The 15,038-nt window shown below is 47.3% G+C and overlaps 3 protein-coding genes across 4 annotated transcripts in view; 1 reads left to right on the forward strand and 2 right to left on the reverse strand.

The window, feature by feature from the left end:
• Window positions 1-2,771, forward strand: part of dnajc1 (DnaJ (Hsp40) homolog, subfamily C, member 1) — a 16,685-nt gene extending 13,914 nt beyond the window's left edge. The window contains exons 7-13 of one of the 2 annotated variants that reach the window (XR_521145.1): window positions 41-125; window positions 232-392; window positions 463-582; window positions 701-749; window positions 1,013-1,392; window positions 2,275-2,450; window positions 2,641-2,771. Coding sequence is in view for 1 of the 2 variants with exons in the window: in XM_008304855.1 (XP_008303077.1) it covers window positions 41-125; window positions 232-392; window positions 463-582; window positions 701-749; window positions 1,013-1,392; window positions 2,275-2,343 (864 nt within the window). In the remaining variant the exon portion in view is untranslated. Of the gene's footprint in view, window positions 1-40; window positions 126-231; window positions 393-462; window positions 583-700; window positions 750-1,012; window positions 1,393-2,274; window positions 2,563-2,640 lie in introns of those variants that run through there. The other variant, XM_008304855.1, reaches the window with a different exon arrangement.
• LOC103374727 (protein FAM132B) overlaps window positions 1-13,807 on the reverse strand; it is a 39,826-nt gene extending 26,019 nt beyond the window's left edge. Inside the window, exons 1-4 of the mRNA XM_008304856.1 lie at window positions 13,398-13,807; window positions 12,646-12,762; window positions 10,655-10,769; window positions 9,538-9,659 (exon numbers count right to left, since the gene is read on the reverse strand). Of these exons, the coding sequence (XP_008303078.1) occupies window positions 9,538-9,659; window positions 10,655-10,769; window positions 12,646-12,762; window positions 13,398-13,586 (543 nt within the window). The 5' untranslated portion in view covers window positions 13,587-13,807. The remainder of the gene's footprint in view (window positions 1-9,537; window positions 9,660-10,654; window positions 10,770-12,645; window positions 12,763-13,397) is intronic.
• On the reverse strand, window positions 4,327-8,287 carry LOC103374724 (anion exchange protein 2-like). Its single transcript, XM_008304854.1, has 7 exons — window positions 8,212-8,287; window positions 7,898-7,987; window positions 7,643-7,809; window positions 7,038-7,291; window positions 6,533-6,702; window positions 6,198-6,371; window positions 4,327-4,528 (listed from the first exon to the last, which is right to left on the reverse strand). The coding sequence occupies exons 1-7, from the start codon at window positions 8,215-8,217 to the stop codon at window positions 4,448-4,450; spliced, it is 942 nt and encodes a 313-aa protein (XP_008303076.1). The 5' UTR covers window positions 8,218-8,287; the 3' UTR covers window positions 4,327-4,447.
• Window positions 13,808-15,038: the final 1,231 nt, after the last annotated feature.

Consider the following 15,038-nt stretch of genomic DNA (forward strand, 5'->3'; position numbering starts at 1 on the left):
GGTCCTGGTCTCAGTCCTGGTCCTGGTCTCTGTGTTTCAGGAGGTGAAGCAGTACTATGAAGACTACCAGCAGATGAAGCAGCAGCAGAGAGAAGAAGCTGAAGCTGAAGCTGAAGCCGCTACTAGTAAGTTGGTTCCTTGTAGTCCTTCCAGGCTGCCGTACTTTGACTTTACATTATTGATCAATCTTCGATCACGTTGATGAATCGGGGGGCTGCTGTGTCCTCGCAGGAGAGAAGAGGACGAAGGTGAAGAAGCCGAAGGTGGAGTTTCCAGTTTATGAGCCATCCTCAGAGACCAACTCCCAGAACTACGTCCAGACAACGTCCATCGAGGAGATCGAGGACCAGATGGACGACTGGCTGCAGGACAGAAGAGCTGCCAAGAAGAAGGTCTGAGCTTATTGATCAGTGATCAGTTTGGACGTCAGACTGTCTCTGACTGTCTCTGATGTGTCCTCAGGCTGCAGACTGGACGGAGGACGAGCTCAGCCTCCTCAGCAGGTTGATGGTTAAATTCCCAGGAGGAGCTCCGGGCAGATGGGAGAAGATCGCTCACGAACTGGGACGATCGGTGGCTGACGTAAGACCCTTTGTACTGAACTAAACCAGACGGACAGAACCTCATTGGTCCTCCTGGTTCTGCTGTAACCATCAGTCTGTTGGTTCTTGTCCCCAACTGAACGTGTTTCCTTCAACAGGTGACGACCAAAGTCAAACAGGTGAAAGACAACGTGAGCCACAGCTCAGGTAAACTCTGCTGAAACAAGTTCTAATGGGGTTCTGATGTTCTTCTGTCAGTCTCTACTAAACTCCACTGGGTCAGATTCTGCTGAGGTTCTACTGTCTCACTATCAGTCTCTACTAGGTTCTTCTGTTAAAATCTGGTTCTACTATACTGTAAGAGTCAGGTTCTCCTGACAGCATCAGGTTCTACTATTAGAACCAGGTTCTACTATTAGAACCAGGTTCTTCTGTCAACTGCAGTTAACTGTGACGTTCACTTGGTTCAGGTCTGGTGAAGCTGTCGGAGCTGAAGGCCCCTCCCCTTGCTGTGGACGACAGAGTGATGACTCAGAGGGTGGGCGGGGCCTGTGAGGAACAACAGGAGGAGGAGGAGGAGGAGGTGGTTCCAGCGATCCGGAGAAGGAACAGGAAGTGTTCTGCAGCAGATGGAGGGGAGGTGAAGGTCAGAGGTCGTCGGCAGAGAGACTTTGACCCAGCGGCGGCGGACGAAGCGGAGGCAGAGTCTCAGGAAAACAAAGACAAGGTGGACTCTGTCATTTGGACTCAGAACCAGCAGAAACTGCTGGAACTTGCTCTGCAACAGTTTCCCAGAGGAACCACAGAACGCTGGGATCGCATTGCCAAGGTCGTTCCAGGAAAGACGAAGGTGAGACAGACGGAAACAGACGAACTTTCAGCTGATTGTCACTGCAGAAACTTACAGACTGTTCAGGGCCTAAAAAGCTTTCACTGCTGCAACCGTCCCGGTAGAACCTCTCTCAGGACCATTTTCAGGGGAGAACAAAGTTCCTCCGCCAGGGTCAGTTCTCCTAAGTGACCCTAAGACACTGCTGTGTGGGTCTAGATGCTGATTGGTTAAACTCAGAGAGGACAACGTGTTTTCTGTCCTTTCTAACATCTAATATATCTAATATATAACAGAATAAGTTCTCCAGATGTTGTTCTGGTTCCTACAAAGAACTACAGTGATGTCCAAGAACTGTTTGTTCTGGTTACTGACATGTTGAAGCTGTTGGTTCTGTTGACAGTCTGGAAACGTTCCTGCAGTGAAGTGTTTATTAATGACTCTAAAGTCAGCGAGTCAGTGTGTTTGAAACATGCAGAGAAAAATACAAATAACCTAAATGTTCTGATATCACATAGAGCAGGGGTGTCAATCTCAAAAACACAGTGGGCCAAAATTTAAAACCTGAACAAAGTCGCGGGCCAAGATTGAACAAATGAACTTTTAATATGGACCGAAACAAATTTTGCTTTAACATTGAACATGGAACAAGCAACGCTTCTTACCATACATTATATATAAGTTAATAGTGGAGACATGCAAAATCAAATTATAAATAACAAAACACATCAATGGCACAGTTGTAGTGTGAAGTCGCTATGCCTACCAATCTGTTGGTACTGAGAGAAGATGGACAGGTTTATGTGTGAGCAGAAATGAGCAGATAAAACCTGGGCTGACAGATAACTGATCATTAACTGATTGGCAACTAATCAATGGCACTGCTGTGTGTATTGATCGCAGGAGGAGTGTGTGATTCGCTACAAGCTGCTGGCTGAACTTGTCCAGAAGAGGAAACAGGCAAAGAGCTGATGGGAGGTGATGACCACTGACTTCGCCTCCTGACAGGTGAAGAATTAGGCGACCTGCTGTGCTGCCTCCTGATTGGACTGACTCAGTGTGCGTCTTTACCTGCTCAGGTGTGTCTTACAGCTGATGTGTGACAGGATGCAGGTCAGCTGACCTGTGACCTCACAGCTCCATGTGCCTTATCTCCGTTCAGCATGCTGCCGGTCACCGAGTGTTCACAGATCAATAATCAGTATTTATTACCGTTTACACCATAGAAACACAAACAGCTGACATGTTTGTGTTTGTGTTTGTTTGCAGATAATATCTGAAAATGAAGCAGCAGAAAAATAAAATCAGCTTTTAAATGATCCAAGAGTCTGATTCGGTGTTTCTGTCACTGCTGTTATTTACACACGTATTTATTTATGTTTTTCATTTCACACATAAAAATTTTCTGTCACTGTTTCAACGTCTCAGCTCTCAAACAGTCTGATAGTTCATCTGAATCTTTGTATTCTATGTCTTTGGAAAAAATCACCAAAAATAAACTGTACTAACAACATTCTGTAGAACCAGAACCTTCCTCCTCCTGGTTCTGATCCTGTAGAACCAGAACCTTCCTCCTCCTGGTTCTGATCCTCCACCACTGACTCAGCTGTGACCAACAGGAACCATTCAGAGAGCTTCAGGTGAGCTGCAGCCAGAGTTTCCTCAGAGAGACTGAAGGAGAATCCATCGTACTGGATCAATGAATAGATGCAGCACGGATCAGAACCAGAGACCAGAGGTGCCAGCTGGTGGAGATACATTCAGCTGATGGTGGAACATCTTTCTACCTCTGATGGTGGAACATCTTTCTACAGCTGATGGTGGAACATCTTTCTACCTCTGATGGTGGAACATCTTTCTACATCTGATGGTGGAACATCTTTCTACATCTGATGGTGGAACATCTTTCTACCTCTGATGGTGAACATCTTTCTACATCTGATGGTGGAACATCTTTCTACATCTGATGAGCAGAGAAGAAAGTCTGGAACATGGAGATAGTTCAACATCTGCAGGAGACAACATGAGCTCCAGGGTTTAACATCTGGAACCATGTCAGTTCCAGGATTTATACATTTTTTTGTGAAATAAATAATCAAAGAAATGTTTCTTCTCTGGTCTTCATGGTTCGGAGTCCTCCTGACAGAAGATGTCTCTGAGTTCTGTCTCCTCCTTCATGTTCTGGTTCCACAGAGCTGCAGGACTTCATGTTGCAGAGAATCATGAACCACAATGAAGGAACATGAGACAGAAGCTGCTGCTACTTAAAACCACTTTTTACAGGGTTTTGTGTCTTTAAATTGCTGCTGATGAACAGTTTTTAGTCGCTTCATTGTCCATCAACACCTGAACGCTGATGTTTCGAAGCATTTTGTTCTCCTCAGGTCGGCTTTAAGGTGACATCTGTCTGGATCTCTGCCATGTGAGAATAACGTCTAACTGACGTTGCTGTTCTGTGTCTGGATGTATTTCCAGAACAATAAGTGAATCACCTGTTGAACATCCATCCATCCATCATCTCTACACCTTCATCCTCACCAGGGTCATGGGGGGCGGAGCCTATCCCAGCTGACTCAGGGTGAAGGCAGGTTCACCTGGACAGGTAACCAGTCTATCACAGGGCTACACTTAGAGACAGACAACCAAGCACACTCACATTCACACCTACGGACAATTTACAATCACCAATTAACCTCAGCATGTTTCTGGACTGTGGGAGGAAGCCGGAGAACCCGGAGAGAACCCACGCTGCACGGGGAGAACATGGAGACTCCACGCAGGAAGATCCCGGGTGTCCTCACCGGGACGCCGACCAGCGACCTTCTAGCTGTGAGGCCACGGTGCTAACCACTGAGACACCTGCAGCCCACCTGTTGAACATGAATCTCTAAATGTTACTGTGCAGTTTGGCTCAAACAGGACGATGAGAAGCAGATAAATAAAGACAGAAAATCATTTTCAGGATAATATTTCCTTTACTGATAGAATGAGGCAGGAACACAAAGATCCAACAGGAACGTTTTCAGTTAGTAACAGTTGTTTAAAGAGATCCACCAATCAGCTCGCAGCTGCCGGGTCACACGGGCATCTGCAGCTGCGAATACTCATCCTGCCCCTCCTTCTCCTCCAGGTGAGGCTCCGCATCATCAGCGTCCAGCTGCAGGTAACAAAAGCACCTCTTAGTACCTGTGATGCTTCACTGGATTATCTCATTATGATGTGCAATTTGACATTTTGTATCTCATTTCTTTTGTCATTCATGTATCTTGTGCTTCTTCTGTGTATTTTTGACTGTATGAAGGTTTCTGCTGTATGTTGGTGACGTGATGCGGCTCGGAGCGACATCATAGCCTGAGTTTCTTCACTTTAAGACTGATGTGTGTGGAGGAGGTGTTTCCTGGTGGAAGGTTTCTATGAGTCAGTGCAGCAGAGATGTGAGAGGCTCTCGGTCTGAGAGTTTCGTCTTCATCAGTCTGTTTTCATTTTGATTTTGTTTGATTTCTGAATTACAGTTTTGTTTAAAAACTGTTCATCACGTCAGTTTCCAGTGTTTCCAACAACACTGGATTATCTTTGCTGGAATTATTGGCTCCTTCAGACACGGAACGTGGAACATTGCTGGTTCTTGAGCCTCTTTCACACAGAGGTCACAGTTCTGTTCATGTTCTGCTCATGTTCCTGCAGTCAGACAGGAACGCTCAGTGCTGGTAGAACCGCAGCAGAACCAGATATGGATCAGTGATGTATGAAACCTAATAAACTAAACTAACAGCAGCTGATCAAAGAGTCCAGATCAGGACCAGCTCGGTTCATCTCTGACTCCTGGAACGTTCCCGTGCAGCTGATGAACAGCTCACCTGTCTGAGGTGAGCAGCTGTTCCAGCTGCTGCTGGTCCATGTTGGACCGCTGATGGTGACACGGTGGCTCAGTGTGTCGCTGCAGCAGCTCTGGTCCGATCCTGCAGGTGTCAAACTGACTCCAGCTCCTCTTAACATCTGGGAGGAAAACAGCTGAACAGTGATGGACAGCATGGCTGGTCTTGAAGCTGTGAGTGTGTGGTTCCGTCACGGCACAGTTTCATGATTGTGGACGTCTTCCTGCTGCTTTGGTGTCATTTTCTACATCAATGATGTGTTTCATGAATATTGGAGCTGAAATGAGGAGAAATCCTGAACTAACTGGACCCAGTTCTGCTGCTTGTGTCTGATGATGTAAAGTTCAGTTCAGACTGTGTTGACAGTTAAACGGAACCGTGACTGGGTCCGACCCGCTCAGACTGTTGATGGGACTTTAACGGATCAGAGAGCAGCTGAACGTTCACACTGCAGCCTTCAGATGAACAGAACCCGGTCCAGGTCAGAAACACGAGTCTATCGCTAAAACAATCCTGTATTTTTGTTCTTTCATGGATTCATTAAAGGTCTTCTGAAAATATGATCAAATCTGGTGGATCATAAATATATATACAGAAATGTTAATATTTGGTTCAATGACCGTTTTCTCCTGAGTTCAGTTCTTCTGGTTCATCTTTGACTCCTCTGGACAGAATCGCATCAGTTCAACCAAACGTACCACTGGTATCGTGGGTTCGGGGTCATTGTTCTTTTTGTTTGTTTTCATTTCCTGACGATGAATTTGTTTTTCATTGTTGTTTTGTTTATTGTTGTATGCATGTGACAGCAGCGCCTCCTTCAGGTGAAGATGGAGCGGCACTGTGATGTCAATGAGCTTTAAACATGTGACAGCAGCTGCTGCAGGGCGGAGCTACACCTGTCAGGCCACTGTGATGATGTCAGCATGATGTCACTGTGAAGGAGGGACTCACACTCTGCAGCTCGCGGCGGCTAAAGAGGCGGGGAAGCAGCAGCATCCTCACTGGGATGGTCAGCAGCAGCACGAATGGGAAAGCCAGCGCCGCCGCCGTCGCCATGACAACCCACAGCAAAGACAGACAGGTGAGCTGGACAACAGTGAACAGGTGCATCCTCAATGTCCGCACCTGTGAAACGAGGAAGACACAGGTGGGATAGGTGAGACTGAGACTGGTGCCAAAAGTAGTTCAGCTCGATTTCCGGAAGGCGAGTCACCTGATCTGTGACTCAAGTCGGCCTTGGGCCCTCGGTGTAAGGTGACCTGTCCCAGGATGGGGGCTGGACTCACCTTGCGGACGTAGCTGTTGTCGGGGTGGTACTTTGGGGGCATCAGCAGCAGGATGAGGCGCTCAGTGAGCTGGATCCCATTCAGGGACATGACCCCCATGTAGAGGAAGATCCCAAACAACACCGCCAGGGGGATCTGACGCAGAACGTCCCCAATCACGATGGACAGACCTGCAGGACCAGAGACTACATCAGACCACATCAGACCACATCAGACCACATCAGACCACCAGAGACCACATCAGACCACCAGAGGCCACATCAGACCACTAGAGACCACATCAGACCACCAGAGACCACATCAGACCATATCAGTCACCAGTCTTTGAAAAGATTTGAGTCCTTGGAGAGGTTTTGAGTTCCTTGTGTACCACATGGTGTGATCATGTCTCTATGGTCCACATCAGCACCACATCAGGCCACATTAGACCACATCAGACCATCAGCCCTGTAGCAGCAGACTGACAGCAATATAGGTGACGTAGGAACTCTTCAGGTGATCTTACCCACTAAAACTGCCACCAGGAAGCCCGTCACCCGCTGCTCCTTGACTTCCTGGATGCGAGGTTTGTCTCCGGGGGCGACGGCTTTGCTCATGACAGTCAGGGCGTTGGTGTGGGTGACTGACCGAACAGTGGCGGCCGATAACCACGGCAACCCGAACAGTGCTGAGACTCCACCCACCACCACAATGATTAACAGGTCCACATGAAAACCAGTTCCCTTCACCAGCATCCTCTCCTTCTTACTGACGATCAGCCTGATGGACAGATGCAGGACCAGGATCAACAAAACACAACATCACACAATCATACAGCAACTACAGAGAGCGCAAAAGAGTCAAGACGAAGTCAAGATGGTCAAGAGCAAGAGTTAGGACTAAGGGTCAACTCAAGACTAAGTCCCAAGTTAAATAGTGTCAAGTCAAGCCAGACAAGGTTCAACTCATAACCAAGTTCAAGTCAAGACAGCGAGTCCAAAGTCAAGTTAATTTAAGAACAAAGGATTCCTGTCTGACAAGTGCCAAGTCAGGACAAAGAAGTGGTAAACCAAGTCCACCAAGTCCTGAGTGAAGACAGTTTGGTTTCAAGTGAAGACTAAAGAGCTGTACGCTGTGATCTGGGACTCCATGAAGATCAGGATGAAGACCAGGATGGCCGGCAGGATGCTGGCGCCCATCATCCAAACCGGAAACTGGCCATCTGAGCCCAGAGGAGAGATCAGCCAACCACGCTTCTCTGGACTGGACACGGAGAATCCACTGGGCACGTTCAGTTTCTGTAGGCCAATAGGAAGAGACTACTTCACTTGTCTGATCCCACCTCAGTATGAGTTTCTGTTTATGTAAAACAAGCTCCACCCTCACCTGAGTGTAGGTGTCCTCCACACTGTAGTCCACCAGCACCATGATGAGGATCGCGATGGGGACGCCAAAGTCTCCAATGATCCTCCGGAGCTGAAACATACAGAACACCTGGTCATTGATCAGCAGATACCAGAATCACACGATCACGTCACACAAATACCTGTACCTGTATGTACCTGCAACTGTATGTACATTTGCATACATGTATGTGTATTTACCTGTAACTGTACCTGTTTATACCAGCATCTGTAACTGTACATACCTGTGCCTGTAAGTACCTGTATGTACATCTACACACCTGTATGTACCTGTACCTGCATCTACCTGTCCATGTGTGCACTGACCCTTCCAGGAAAGAAAGAGCTGTTCTTGAACTTGCGAAGGTAGAAAGCGATGAAATAAGTTCCCGCCATGAGGACTAGTGACAGCAGCGCTGTGTTTGGCTCTCCGACCACCTTCCCGGGATTTCCGGCGGCCATGGCAGTGAAGTTGCACAGAGACAGAGATGTGGTGTTGTTTCCATGGTAACAGTTTTGGAGAGGATGCTCCTGAAAGATCTGGGAAATGACAACACAGAAGAAAAAGCTCAGAGTGGTACAGTGCTGGGCAGCAGGAGGCACGTTGGTTTTAGCACGAGGTCCATATTTCTAAAACACATCACCATGATAACGTCACTGGACAGGTGGCTGAGCTCTGAACTCACCTTGACCAGCTTGGCGAAGGTCTCGTAGATGAAGATGAGGGAGATGAGGAAGGAGAAGATCTCCTGGGTGAAGCGGGAAACAAAGCGAACCAGGATACTTCCCTCAAAGGCGACGGTGAGGACAACAATGAGCAGCAACCAGAAGCCGATCCAAACCCGACCCGTCAGATACTCAATCCCATTGTCTTTACAGAACTGCACAGAAACAGCACAAAGGCTTCAGAAGACCCTCAAACACTTTGCTTTGGGGCACAGTCCTATCCAGGTGTTTCTATGGCAGGTAGAAGATGGCTGGTGTGAAAGATCGTCTAATTCCAGCTGAGGTGCTTTTAAAAAAAAAACTGAATTAAAGCCGCAAGCGGCGATGGACGGGTCCTCGCCTTACGCTTGTTGGCCTTAAAGNAAATCTGGACCAGAGTTCACCAGAAGACATGTGGAGACTCTGAAGTCACCTGGAAGAAGGTTCTCTGGTCTGAGGAGACCAGAATGGAGCTTTTTGTCCATCAGATGTTTGGTGGACATTAAACACTGCACACCATCCCCACCATGAAGCACGGAGGTAAAGCAAACAGCCAAAGCTCCACAGAAATGGTTTAAAGACAACAAGGTGAAGTTCTGGAGGCCCAGTCAGAGTCCAGACCTCAGTCCAGCTGAGAATTAGAGTCTGGACCTGAACAGTTCTGTTCATCATGATCCCTGTGGAACCTGACAGAGTCTGAACAGTTTCATCAGAATGAGGTGAAGCTGCAGCGTCCAGATGTTCAGACTGATGGAGACCAACAGGACCATGATGGAGCTGAAGGTCCATCTGCTGAACACTGGCTGGAGGAGGAGAACCCTGATAGAATTATTTGATGTGAATTAAGTAATGCTGCTGTGTAAACATCTGTTTTCACTGTGACAAGTCTTTTTTGTTGGTGTTCCAGTGTATACTGACCTGGCTAAACGGCTGCAGCTCCAACAGACTTCGTCGAGGGACAAAGACCGTCTGAAGGAGGCGACGGAGGAACGAGGTGGAAACACGAGGAGGAGGATCACACTGAAGGCACACTGACAGGTCTGAGAAGAAGGATGAGTTGTAGTCATTGTGATGCTGTACCAAATGCTGCTGTAGCCACATTCTGCTACATACTGTTAACTACAGGGGGAACAGATACTAGAAGAACAAGCATCTCCCACGTTTGGTCCACCATGAAGGTGCAATGTCGCTGATGTAAAAGAGCAACACTTTGGTGCACCTGAGTTCTGGTCGGAGGTCCTGAACCTCCTCAGAGTCTCTGTCATGGTCCCGTTGCTGCTAAACTCCCACAATGCTCTCCGCTGCCACCATGAGCTGTAGTCTGGAGACGCCTCTCTGGTCTCTACAGGATTAAACAGGAAGAGGCTCCACCTGGTGGAACAACCAGGTACTACAGCTGGTCTGTGGTACGTTTACTGACACTGTGATTTTCTTCTCTTGTCTTGTCAGCTAATATATTTATAATTATTTAAGTTATGAACAGCAATTAATGATCAATGTCTGTCTGTGTTTGCAGTGCAGACATCACAACAGCGAAATGTTTCTATTGCGGGTCGAAATGTTTTTCTGTCTTTGCAGGTTTAGATCTTAAAATTTTAGGACGCACGACTGCAAAATACCAAAACACACAGAGACGTGATCTGATGGGGGAAAACATGCATGAACACACACACACACACACACACACACACGCAGAAAGTAACAAAGACACACCATCAGTCAGCAGGAATGTCAGGAATCCTGCAGCTGAGCCAAGTCACATCCACACTACACAAAATTACCCCTATTAAGGACTCAGACAGCAGGCCTCCACACACACTCAGTATTTATGTAACCTACATACAGAACACTGAGTGAAAGTGAAAAATTGCAGCAGACAGATGATGTGAAAGCTAAACAGCGTGTGACTCACTGAGCTGACTGCAGGAACCAAACATGTCGGCTGCTGTTCAGACGTTAGCGTCGCATCAGTTTTTCCATCCTCAGTAAAAACAGAGTTTATGTGTAAACCTGAAGCTGTTTCTATGTTTCTCACCTCTCAGCTTCAGCTGCAGCTCCTGGATGAGCTCCTGCTGCTGGGGCAGGATGGGCGCCGGTGGCCCTGGAGGGCCCTGAGGTCCTGGAGGTCCTGGAGGTCCTGGAAGACCATGCTGCAGACACAAATCACAGGTCAGGGTCGGAGTTCCCGATATTGTGTCCACCAGCAGTCATCATTTCCTACATTTTAGAGACCCAACATCTCATCGATTAATCCAGAAAATATTTGAAAATGAATGAAGTCTTTATTTCAGCCGTTGCTTCCACCTGGAAGAACAGCAACAAGGACAAAACATCAACACATGAAGATGAAGTTTGTCCTGCAGGTGGCGTGTTGTTCAGGTGCTTCACATGGACATCGGACTGCTGCTTCAGAGTTGCTTCATTCCTCCATGACTGTTCTGTCCTGGTTCTGTTCTGAACCGTTTCAATGTCTCTAGCTTTAAATGAGTGCCTGCTGGCCCCGCCCCCTGCTGCTGGCCCCGCCCCCTTCAGGAAGAAGACTGTCTGATTGACAGATGAATGAGTGACAGCCAGACTTTGTATCCTCTGACTGCCTCTCTGAGGATCATCTCACAGTAAATCTGAGGGAACTCTCAGCTCATGGTGGTTCTGAACTCCTGTTCTACAGTCCGGTTTAGATGAAGCGATGCTGCTCAGCGTGTCGCCTGGAGGAGGTCCACTGGTTCCTCCTGGTTCTGCTGCCTGACACCAGAACCATCTGGAGATGACAGCAGCTGATATGAAGATGATGTGAGAGAGCAGGAGAGAAGCTCCAGATGGAACCATGAAGACCCTGAACCACCCAGTCCTGGTTCACTGGTCTGGATTAGACCCTGAACCACCCGGTCCTGGTTTACTGGTTTAGATTAGACCCTGAACCACCCGGTCCTGGTTCATTGGTCTAGATTAGACCCTGAACCACCCGGTCCTGGTTTACTGGTTTAGATTAGACCCTGAACCACCCGGTCCTGGTTCATTGGTCTAGATTAGACCCTGAACCACCCGGTCCTGGATTACTGGGTTAGTTAAAGTTCATGTCCCTCAGTGGGACAGTTTCCACCATCAAGCTAATGTTAGCCACATTAGTTTACAACACGCTAACCCTGAGGATCCTCCTATAGTTGTGGGGACCACCAGTAATCCCAGTAATCCACTGGGTGTTCCAGCAGAACATTTTGTGAGTTCTGTTGGTGGTTCAGACATTCTAGAGTTCAGCAGATCAGCTGTAGGAAGTAAATAAACCTGGAGGACTGTGAGGCAGCTGCCCATTGTGATTGGTTCACCTGGCAGCAGTGAGGGGGCGGGGCTACACAGCTGGATGTCTATTGGTCAGTTAGCTGTGAGGTAGCCCGGTCAGATTGTTCCTGGTTCATAAAGCTGGAGGTGAAGGAGCTGTGGAGGCTGAGGAGTGACCGACGTAAACATCTTCATTTCTGAACGGTTTTGTTTGTTTTGTTTGTCACAAAACACAGCAGCATGTATGTTCTCATCCTGGGAGACCTTCTGAGCACCAAGCAGCTCTAAGCGTCATGTTCTTGCCCCCTGTGGGCCTGAAGCTCTCTGAAGGTCTCGTGCTGTGCTCACGTTTTCCATTTGGGGTGATCTTTAACTGAAACGTGTAGAATGATGTTATTCTGATCAACTTAACGAGTTTAGGTTCAGCACGTTGCTCGATACGTTCAAGGACCCTTGGAAAGTTGAAAATCTGCTGATTCTTTCTGTTTCACATTTTCTGATGAACGGTGTCATTCTGGAGCCTGAAACCAGCATGTCGGAGCGCTACGTCACCGCTAGTTTGATCAACAGAACTACAGAGATTCAGATGTGTTGACCCTAAAATTCAAAGATAATTCTCTCCTCAGCCTTGGCCCACTTTATTAGGAACGCTGCAGCTCTGCAACAAACTCTGCTCTCCGTGATTGTAAAGGAATATGTTAATTAACCGAATATTTTGGTACCAAATCAGATCAGTACTTTGTGTCTGACCTTGGAGCTCCTCCTGGAGCCTTTGGTTCTCCGGTTGTCCCCCTTGTTGGAGTTTCTTCTGAAGATCAGCCAGGAGCTGAGAGGAGAAACTCTGGACACATCTGAGGACGGCGGCTCCTGAAACGAAGAAATGTGGATTCAAGTCTTCATCGGTTCTTCCTGCTCGACACAGAAACAACTGAAAGTTTCCAGATGTTTCAAAGCACATTTAAATTCACAAACAGCTGGACAGAAAACAGCCAGTAAGTAAAAAAAGCAAACAGAAAATCCAAACAGAGCTTTCACCCCGAGCTGGTAAAGGAACGACCAGCTGCTGTCATTTTGTAATGATCCTCCTCTTCCTGCCACTCTGGACAGTTTTCTGTGATTTGGGACGTTTTTCGGTGCTTTAACTCGTCCTGAACAACATCTCCTTCTTGTTCGGTGATTGTGTTCAAGGTCAAGTTATTTGTTAACATTTTGAACAAGGTTTTGTCGTTTTTTACTGACGTTTCAACCGTTTGATTCGATGCGTTCAGCTTGTTTCATTCTCACACAGAGACTCATTTTATCCTCATTAATCTCTTCGGTTTCTGCCTGAAACATCTGCATTCTTCATGTTCTACTGCAATCAGTCAGTGAGCTCTGAATTATTAAATTCATCTCCAACTAACTTTAGAGCCAAAACAGTCCAAATGTTTTGGCTGCAGCTTGTGAAACGTGAACCTTTTTGTGAACACCTTGTGAAGAAGCTGCTGGTTGTAGATTCTCACCAGGATCTCGGCGCTGACGGCTTCATCCTCCTCCAGGATCTCCTGACTCTCCTCGCTCTCCTCGTCCACACTCGCCTCCACCTCCTCCACCACCACCACCGTCATCATGAGTCCCAGCAGCAGAGGCAGCAGCAGCAGCCGTCCTGCCCCAGCCGGAGCGCTCCTTCCTCGGGGTGAGCTGGCCAGCATGCTGGGTGTCTGTGGAGGAACCGGAGGTCTGTCTGGACCTAAGGAGCTCCCATGATGCACCTCAGTGAGTCGACTCCTGGAACAGGTTTTCTTCTTCAACTTTTTTCTTCTTCTTCTCTTCAATGTCTTCTTCTTCTGCAGTTTATGGCTGCATCTCTTCCCTTCGCTTCAGTTTCCACTGAGTCACACAGACCAGAGTGCAGCAGATATAAATCCACCGAGTGACGTTTCAGAGTTCTCTTCAGCTCCTCCTCCTCTTCAGCTCCTCCTCCTCTTCAGCTCCTCCTCCTCTTCAGCTCCTCCTCTTTTTCCAGCTCTTCTTCTGGCGGCTGCTGAGTGATGCTGATCCTCCTGCAGACTCCTCCGTCTGGATGTCTGCTGGGTTTTTATCTGCCTCCTCTTCTTCTTCATGTATTTCCCCCTCTAAGAAAAAGTCTGACGCTTCGACCTCCCGCAAACCTTCAGTTGTATTTAGATGTATTTAGATCATTAATAAAGCTTCAGCATGTTTCCGACATTTTTTTTGTCTTTCTGAATAATTCTGGAGACATTTTCGAGTCTAAAAGTCGAGTCCTTTCTAAAAAGCTTTGTCGTTATTCTGGATGGTTTGAGGTCCGTCATACATGTTTTTGTCATTTCTGCCAAGTACAGAATAGTCGTGAACAGGTTTTTGTACTTTTTGACAAGTTTCCAGCTACATCTGAACAACCTGGTGACTCCTGTTTCCGTCTGCTGTGTTTTTATCGGCCTCCTCTCTTCTCCTATCTCTGCATCTGTCTGTCTCCTGACCGTCTCTTTATCTCCTCTCCCATCACTGCTCTGTCTTTACCTCCAGACTTTGTTTTCTTCCTCGTCGTGTATTTTCTCTGAGCTAGTGTCACCTCTGCAGGGTCTGAATGCTGCAGCCATGATGCTGTCATACAGAGTCTACATGAAGTATTAACCCCCTGGAAGGTCTCCTTTCATTGCTTTTTAACTTTGAAACCCACTCCAAGAACTCTGTGGAAAGGTTGTTAAAAAAGCATCAGAAGAACTTTTCCAAGTTACTGAACATCTCTGGAGTCCAGTTAAATCCATCATGAAGGAATGGAAGGAAGATGAGCATCTGACAAGAAGGAGACCAGTGAAGGAGGCCACGAGACTCCTGTGACTCCTCTGAAGGAGTTCAAAAGGGAATAATACAATCAGTTATGTTCTATTTTTTTAAACTGACATGACTTTGTAGAAGTCTGTTTCCACTCTGACATCACAAAGTCTATTTATGCAAACTCTTGTGAAAAAGCCAAATTAATTGGAGTCAGTGTTGCTGCAACAGAGAACCTTCCAGACGCTGTAAGATCTGCACAGAGGTCCATCTTCAACACAACCGTCACACTGTTCACACACACACACACACACACACACGCGCACACACACGCGCACGCACACACGCACACACACACACACACACAC

This window comes from Stegastes partitus, unplaced genomic scaffold (genome assembly GCF_000690725.1).
Source record: "Stegastes partitus isolate 25-593 unplaced genomic scaffold, Stegastes_partitus-1.0.2 Scaffold2336, whole genome shotgun sequence".
Taxonomy (NCBI): domain Eukaryota; kingdom Metazoa; phylum Chordata; class Actinopteri; family Pomacentridae; genus Stegastes; species Stegastes partitus.

Coding starts and splice junctions, on each gene's coding strand:
- LOC103374724 (XM_008304854.1), bottom strand. Junction 7,292..7,642: donor ATGGAGTCCCAGATCACAGC/GTACAGCTCTTT, acceptor TCTGTCCATCAG/GCTGATCGTCAGTAAGAAGG. Junction 6,372..6,532: donor ACAACAGCTACGTCCGCAAG/GTGAGTCCAGCC, acceptor CTCGTTTCACAG/GTGCGGACATTGAGGATGCA.